Source organism: Ostrinia furnacalis, unplaced genomic scaffold (genome assembly GCF_004193835.3).
Source record: "Ostrinia furnacalis isolate ACB-3 unplaced genomic scaffold, ASM419383v2 OfSCF3884, whole genome shotgun sequence".
NCBI lineage: Eukaryota > Metazoa > Arthropoda > Insecta > Lepidoptera > Crambidae > Ostrinia > Ostrinia furnacalis.
Window position 1 is genome coordinate 28534 of NW_021134123.1, and position 9371 is coordinate 37904.

The following is a 9371-nucleotide window of genomic DNA, read 5'->3' on the forward strand; positions in this document are numbered from 1 at the left end:
TTCACAATCGTTCACAATTTGCACGCAAAGAGAAAAATACAGAGGCGCCACAGAGAGTAGCGGCCAGAAAAGGAACTACTTGGGATGCGTTCCATTTCTATCACCCACCCCAGAACGCAATCCCATTCTAAATACACAAAACAAATGTTTATCTACTGTTGTACCCTTAGTTAATATATCAGACACATTTTCTTTACCTTTTACATAACAAAACTTTAAACTTAAACTGTTAACATGCTCTTTAAGAAAGTGAAATCGAATGTCTATATGTTTGGATCGCGGTAGATAACAGTCATTAGCAGTAAGCTTGATGGCGCTTTGGTTGTCGCTGTAGATGAGCAGCGCGCGGTCGCGTCGCCCGCCCAGCTCTCCCTGCAGCTGCCGCAGCCACAGNATAGCAACACCGCTGATGTTAAATTCATCCGAGATAAATATTGGAATGACAAAGTTTAACACCAAGAGAGTATTCAAAAATGTTGATTTCAAACAGTATTTCCACGTATATCGCTCATACAAAATATTTTTCGGATTCGAATCAAGTCAGTGGAAATCGACTCCGACTTTGTCGAATGGAACGTTAAAAAAATGACATTGACAGTTGCATAATAATAAAGTCGACGAAAAAATCTTACCGAAAAATATAATTTTATGAATGAAATTCATGATTATTTAGTTAATTTATTGCTTTATTTACTGTTCTGTTTGTATAGTGTAAATATAAAAAGTTTTCGTTATAAAATCGAGGAGTTTAAGATGTATGACATAGAAGTTGAAATAGGCAGAGTTTCTAAAGAAGATTTGGGACTTGTGACTTCTAATATTGATTATGAGTTACAGAACTATCATAGTAATCCACAGACAGCTAAAAATGTTTATGAGCCACAAGCAGCTGAGGATTTTTATGAACAAACTATTGCTGACCAATATTATGAAAAACAACTTAGAGAAATAACTTTTTCTGACCAAGTGTATGATGAATAACATATGCCTGACCAAAATTTTGATGAGAAACAACATATTGCTGGCCCAAGGTATGAGGATTGCGAGCAACAACATTATGAACAAGCTATTGTTGACCAAAATTATGAACAAGAATATAATGAACAAGTTATAGCTGACCATTACGAGCAAGAACGTAATGAACAAATTATAGCTGACCGAAATTACGTGCAAGATCATATTGACCAAGCTAGTGCTGCTCAATATGAAAAAGAATATGGTGAACAACCTGTTGCTGGCCAAAATTATGAACATGAATATGATGAACAAGTTATAGCTGACCAAAATTATGAGCAAGAACCAAATAAAAAACTTATTGCTGAAAATTATGAGCAACCAATTGATGGCCAATATTTTGAGCAAGAACATGCTGAACAAACTATTGCTGACCAAAATTCCGAGCAAGGACATATTGAACAAGCTAGTGTTGATCAATATGAGCAAGAATATGATGAACAACCTATTACTGAACAAAATTATGAACTAGAATATGTGGAAGAACCCAAAACTGACGAAAATTATGAGCAACAACCTATTGTAAACCAATATTATGAGCAAAAACACAATGAACCACCTATTGCTAACCAAAATTATGAACAAGAATATTATGATGTCCAACCTATTGTTGATCAAAACTATAAGCAAGTGTATGATAAACCACCAAAAGCTGACAGTTATGAAGAAGCACATAATGACCAACATGTTGGTGACCGTAATGAGCAAGAATATTATGAACAACCTATAGATGATGATAATTATGAGCAAGAATATATTGAACAACCAATTGCTGACCATTATGAGCGAGAATGTGATGAACAACCTTTTACTGACGAAAATTTTGAACAACAATCTATTCCTGATCAACATTATGAACAACCTGTTGCTGACTATTATGCAAAAGCATATGATAAACAACATATTGCTGACTATAATGAGCAAGAATATGATAAACTACCTATAGTTGATGAAAATTATGAGCAAGAATATATTGAACAAGCAATAGCTGACGATTATGAGCTAGATAATGATGAACAATCTATTGCTAACGAAAATTATGAACAACCAATCCCTGACCAATATTTTGAACAACCGGTTGCTGACTATTATGAAGAAATACAAGATGAACAGCCTATAGCTGACCAAAATGATAAACAACCTATGTCTGATCGAAATTACGAGCAACAACATATTGAACAAGCTAGTGCTGATCAATATGAACAAGAATATAATAAAAATTTTGAGCAACAACCAAATGAAAAACTTATTGCTGACCCAAATTACGAGCAGCATATTGTTGAACAAAATTATGAACAAGAATATGTTAAACAACCTATAACTGACGAAAATTATGAGCAACAGCCTATTGCAGACCAATATTATGAACAACAACATATTGCTGATCAAAACTATGAGCAAGTATACGAAGAACAATCTATAGCTGATGAAAGTTATGAGCAACAGCCTATTGCGGATCAATATTATGATCAACAACATAGTGAACAACCTGTAGCTGGCCAAAATTATGTACAAGAATATGATGAAGAACCTATAGTCGACCAAGATTATGATCAACAGTATAATAAACAACCTATTGCTGACCATTATCAGCTAGAATATAATGAACAACCCATTGCTGACGAAAATTATGAACAACAAACTATTCCTGATCAATATCATGCACAACCTGTTGCTGAATATTATGAGGAAGCAAATCATGAACATCCTATAGCTGACCAAAATGATGAAGAACCTATGTCTGACCGAAATTACGATCAACAACATGTTGACCAAGCTACTAATGATCAATATGAACAAGAATATGATGAGAAAATTGTTTCTGGTCAAGATTATGAGCCACAACATATTGTTGACCAAAATTATGAGCAAGAACATGTTAAACAACCTATTGCTGGCGAAAATTATAAGCAAGTTTATGATGAACAACCTTCGCCTGAACAATATTATGAGCAACAACCAAATGAACAACGTATTGATGACCAAGATTATGAGCAACATATTGTTGGCCAAAATTATGAACAAAAATATGTTGAGCAACCTGTAACTGATGAAAATTATGATGAACAGCCTACTGCGGACCAATTTTATGATCAACAACATAGTGAACAACCTGTAGCTGACCAAAATGATGTAGAAGAATGTGATGGACAATCTATTGCTGACCATTATGAAGAAGCACATATTGACCAACCTGTTGATGAATGTTATGTGCAAGAATATGATGAACAATCTACTGCTGACGAAAATTATGACCAACGAACTATTCCTGATCAATATAATGAACAACCAATTGCTGAATATTATGAGGAAGCACATGATGAACAGTCTATGGTTGACCAAAATGATGAAAAACCTATAACTGACCGAAATTACGAGCAACAACATGTTGACCAAGGTACTGCTGATCAATATGAACAAGAATATGATGAGAAACCTGTTTCTGACCAAGATTATGAGCCACAATATATTGTTGACCAAAATTATGAGCAAGAACATGTTAAACAACCTATTGCTGGCGAAAATTATAAGCAAGTTTATAATGAACAACCTTCGCCTGAACAATATTATGAGCAACAACCAAATGAACAATTTATTGATGATCAAGATTATGAGCAACATATTGTTGGCCAAAATTATGAACAAAAATATGTTGAGCAACCTGTAACTGACGAAAATTATGATGAACAGCCTACTGCGGACCAATTTTATGATCAACAACATAGTGAACAACCTGTAGCTGACCATTATGAAGAAGCACATAATGACCAACCTGTTGGTGACCGTTATGAGCAAGAATATGATGAACAACCTACTGATGACGAAAATTATGACCAACGAACTATTCCTGATCAATATAATGAACAACCAATTGCTGAATATTATGAGGAAGCACATAATGTACAACTTATAGCTGACCAAAATAATGAACAACCTGTTGCTGATCAAAATTATGAGCAAGTAAATGATGAACAAACTTTGCCTGACCAATATTATGACCAACAATCCAATGAACAGCCTATTTCTGAGCAAAATTATGAGCATCCTGTAGCTAACCAATATGAGGAATCACATCATAAACAGCCTAATACTGGACAAAATTATGAGGAACAACCTGTTGCTGACCAAAATTATAAGGAACAACCTATTGCTGACCAAAATTATAAGGAACAACCTATTGCTGACCAAAATTATAAAGAACAACATATTGCTGACCAAAATTGTAAAGAACAACCTATTGCTGAACAAAATTATGTGGAACTGCCTATTGCTGAACAAAATTATGAGGGACTGCCTATTGCTGAACAAAATTACGAGAAAGAACCTCTTGCTGAACAAAATAATAATGAACAACCTTTTTCTGTCCAACTACATAATGTGCAATCTGTTGCTGACCAAAATATGGAACAAACTATAGCTGACCAAAGTAATGATCCACAGCCAGCTACAAACAACACTGTGCTGACAACTGCTAACAAAGATTTTGTGAACTTCTCACTTGAAGAAAGCCAATTTATTCTTTTTACTGTACCATCAACGAATGACTCGATTTTGATGTAAGTAGCAAACTTTACCTCTTCATATGATTTATAATATTGGAAAAGATAACACATGCTTTTAGCTCTGTTGCCCTAGCTATAGTCCGGTCGTCGAGCACGTAGAATTTCGTCCAATGACCCCAAGCTACCCATCCTTATCGCTCGCGCGTAATTATATTGCTGTCGCGCGTAGCTTGGGGTCATTGGACGAAATTCTACGTGCTCGGCGACCGGGCTATAGAAGTCTTAACAAGCTATCATAGCTAAAGAGCTAAAATACAAAATCTTTAGCAGTCCCAGTTTTCATCAAAAGAAGATTCATGAATGATGCTTTAAAAGTTAAAAATGTCTCATATTTTCTAAGGTCACGGAATGTCTTGATATTTAATTTTTTTTAGGTATTAGTTTGTCATTGAAACTTTCTTAATTCTCATCAATTCAAATCTTAGACCACTATCTACTTACTGCTATGGTTCAATGTTTTTCTTTCATGAACTGTTACAGAAAATCAACGCCTGTAAAAGTGGTGTTGGTGCCAATTGCTGCAGTACCCAATAAAGCCCCAAACATTTTTACAGTCACAGCCCCAAAGAAAAGGAAGAGAAATCCAATACCACCTTTACTGAAATGTTCACAATGCACGTACACCACCACAAAAAAGGATTTCTTTGAACAGCACGAAGAATTCCATTGGGTCTGGAAAATAAATGATAAAAACAAAAGAGTATTCAAGTGTCCCTATTGCAGTTACTACACAACGAATATTCGAAGTTTGCGCTGTCATGTATCCATACATAAAAAATATAACGCTTACCGCTGCAAGGATTGCGCGTTCCGTGGCAAGAATTTGGGGGAAATTGCGAACCATTATAAGGAAACTGAAGAGCAGACGAGAAAGTGCAAGTATTGTCCGTTCTCGTCTCACAGTAAAGAACTGTTCCAAGCGCACAAAGACAATTTTCACAGCGAGGTGTGGTACGGTTGTGCTTTATGTGACTTTATTGCCGCAAAGAAGGTCTGTGTGTTTAAGCATTGGAAGAAACACCACTTCAAAGATCAGTGCCCTAAACTGAAGAGGTCGGTGCATTGATAATTTAATCGAGGCATGTAATGGACGATGTGCAACATGGTTTCTCTTTATGAAGTCCGGATCTTGACAGGTATTTTCTGAACATTCATCTATTTTTATGTCTATACTAGAGGCCGCCCGTGACTTCGTACGCGTGGATCCCGTTTTGCCCCCTTAGGGATGGACTTTCGTAAAATCCTTTCTTAGCGGATGCCTACATCATAATATCTACCTGATGCCAAATTTCAGCCCGATCCGTCCAATGGTTTGGGATGTGCGTTGATAGCTCGTATCTATGTCAGTCAGTCACCTTTGAGTTTTAATTTTGAATTTGTTTTTTGAATTTTGAGTTGCTCACTAAGACGGGATTTTGCAAAATTCAATCCCAAAGGGGTAAAACGGGATCCACGCGTACGAAGTCGCGGGCGGCTGCTAGTACCTATTTAAGATTTATAACATTCTGCTAACATAGGTACCTGGGTAAGTCACACTTTCACATTAACTGGAACCACGTATTTATTTGCTTGGGCGACTGTGAGGCTAGTGCGCACGGGTGACTTTTAGGGCTATATTTCACCGGGATACCATGGCGGCGCAACCAGTCGCCGACTACCAACAAAATGTATACAGCTCTATAGAGAGTCACTCACCTGGTGTCCGTTTGGTTTCGCAAAGCTGTATACATTTTGTTGGTAGCGGCGACTGGTTGCGAAATATAGCCCTTAGTCACCGCCACAGACTGAAAGTACCTATATCTTTCTCTTTTACACTTTTATAAAGAGAAAAGGAGAGATACTGTCACGGTGACACAGGTCAACCTTGCGCGCGCGCCATTTTGTTTTATTGCGCGCTCTCAATGGAGGGTAGTCGCAAACCGACATTTGGAAAAGCTAACGCGAATGTATAGTAAAATGTTGCAATAACTTTACATTTAATATGTTGTGTTGCAAGTTGCAAATAATCTGCTGGCGTAAAATTATCTTTCGGACCAAAAATGTTATGCTTAGTGGTGATAACTGTTTTATTTATAACTCGATTGAGTTAACTGCGCACCCGGCAGCCGTGACGTCACATCGACGCTCTGGTACGGACGGGACGAACGCGAGGAAGGTGCGAGGGAGAGTAGCGAAGTGCGCAGTTAACTTTATCGGGCTTTAAGTTTAAGTATTGAATATTTATTCTAGTCCGTAATATTGTAAATATTGTGATAGTATTTATTTACCTTTTGAGGTAGCCAATATCCAAAATATTTGCTGATAATTTTTACATATTGTAGGTATAAAGTCATTTTTAAGTATACAAATTAATATGCTCAATAAAAAATTATATTATTATCTGTCTTTTATTTTATTTCATACCCTTAGTTTATGAAAGTACGGAAGAATTGTAGGTATACCTAGGTAAAAACATCCTGTATATTTTATGAAAATTTTACAATTATGATTTAGTGGGGCTGCAGGTGATACTAATGCCCGTTTTTTCCGTCAATCCCTAATTTTTAAGTGACCCCTATGGTAACACATAACAGGAATTTAGTTTTCATAGGGGTCACTTAAAAATTAGGGATTGATGGTGAAACCGGGCATAAGAATTCCGTGGGCGTCCCCCAGGTACACCTAAAAATGGTTGTCGTTAGAAAAATAAAACAAAGATATAAAAAATGCAGTATATTTACAATATAGGTACTTGTACAAAATCGTCTCACACTTACGTTGGTACGGTCTACAGAATAGAGTATTTGATTCATAAGTAGGTATAGTCCGGTCGCCGAGCACGTAGAATTTCGTCCAATGACCCCAAGCTACCCATCCTTATCGCTCGCGCGTAATTATATTGCTGTCGCGACTGTGCGACGGGCGCCTGAAATGAGTGTGCGAGCGCGACAGCAACATAATTACGCCCGAGCGATAAGGATGTGTAGCTTGGGGTCATTGGACAAAACTCTACGTGCTCGGAGACCGGGCTTAGTTAGGGCACGTTTTTACTACAAAAGATTTAATACATGCTACGATATACAATATTTTCAAATACAGCTTCCTAATTATGTAATTATTCATCTATAACAATCTCTTTCTATTTATTAAAAAAAAGTATTTTATTTATAGGCCCCAGCAACTTTACTATCTAGCGCTTAACTCAGCCGCAGCAGATTTTGTGGCGTCAAACGTCAGCGAGACTTGTATCAGAGTAAATACAAATGAGTAGGTCACATCTTCATAGAAACGCACGGGCGCGGTTTGTATGTGAGCGCTCCAACATGTATGCGGCGCGCACGCACACACTGACAAAATTTAGCGGGGAGCCAGTCGTGGTTGCGCCGAATTTTGTCAGTGTGTGCGTGCGCGCCGCATACGTATTGGCGCGCTCACATACAAACCGCGCTCGGTGCGATTCTATGAAGATGACCTACTCATTTGTATTTACTCTGCTTGTATGCCCTGCCGTGTCGCTCTCATAGCTCAGGCACTGAGTGAGTTAATCGCTAGAACTATAGTAGTTGCTGGAGCCTCCCAAGCTTTTTAGCAAGTTTTATTTAAGTAGTTAGAAGTAAATAAAAGTGATTGTTATAGTTGTGAATTCAAGGATAAAGTATTAAACTAAGCTTGGAATATTTTGTTCGCTTACTTTAACAATTAAAATCTATTTCTATTTGAGAAAAGAAATTGTGAATTTTTTCTTGGTTTACAAAAATAGATTTATTGGTGAACTGAATTTGAGTTATATTAAAGCCTGGTCGCCGAGCACGCAGAATTTTGTCCAATGACCCCAAGCTACACATCCTTATCGCCTGCGTGTAATTATATTGCTGTTGCGCTCGCACACTCACTGCGGCCGCCCGTCGCACAGACGCGACAGCAATATAATTACGCGCGAGCGATAAGGATGGGTAGCTTGGGGTCATTGGACGAAATTCTACGTGCTCGGCGACCGGACTATAGATGTATATTCGATATACCGATTGAACCACTAAAGTTTACATTAAATACTACAATTTACACAAATGGCTAGTTTTGTTTACATATTTTGCCTCACTACAAAAATAAGTTTCATTGGAAAAATATGTATTTACGTTTAATTCTACGGTTAATACTATTATTGTGGATATAATAATATATAGGAGGTATTAATGACCCTATATAAAAACGGCCTATCGTCAGTCTTTGTAATACTAGGCACGATTTTATATGAACATATACGAACACAGTTGGATACAGCATAATGTTTTCGCATTCGTTTTTAACGGTAGTTGACACCAATTTGACATTCTTTTTAAGAGCTGTTTAACGCGACGTTCATAATTTTAGTTCGCTATACTATAGTAATCAGATTTTATAGCAAATTGAAAACTTACAAGTTTTCAGTGCTTTTTTAATGTGTTTCTGAAGGAGCTGTGTCTCTAACTCTCCAACTTGGTGTCAACTTCCTAATTAAAAAAATATTCATAAAAATCGCCAAGTATAAGCTTCTATGTAGTATTTAATTTAATTTAGTTCGCATAATGTAGTCCGGTAAGTAGAAGTAATAGCCAGTAAGCGGCTTTCCCTACCGCTGCAACTCCTGTGTAGCCAGGATCTACAGCTTGACCGCCAAAACCCAACCAGGGAAGGTCAAGTTTGTCCGGGGGAAAGTTAACTGTCATTGGACCCGCAAAGGATTTTATATACTACTTAAAAATCTTGATACTTGGCGACTCTTTACAGCTGCTTTTAGCTTGCTATAGATAGATTGCCCATAGCAGTTGTTCACAT

General features: G+C 37.1%; 1 protein-coding gene across 1 annotated transcript; it reads left to right on the forward strand.

Annotated features, from left to right (window-relative positions):
• The first annotated feature begins 984 nt into the window (after positions 1-984).
• Positions 985-4575, forward strand: LOC114358349 (cytadherence high molecular weight protein 3-like). Its single transcript, XM_028312283.1, has one exon. The coding sequence runs from the start codon at positions 985-987 to the stop codon at positions 4573-4575; it is 3591 nt and encodes a 1196-aa protein (XP_028168084.1).
• The last annotated feature ends 4796 nt before the right edge of the window (positions 4576-9371 follow it).

Excerpts from the sequence above, each read along its gene's own strand:
- LOC114358349 (XM_028312283.1), top strand. The coding sequence starts at position 985 with ATGCCTGACCAAAATTTTGATGAGAAACAACATATTGCTGGCCCAAGG.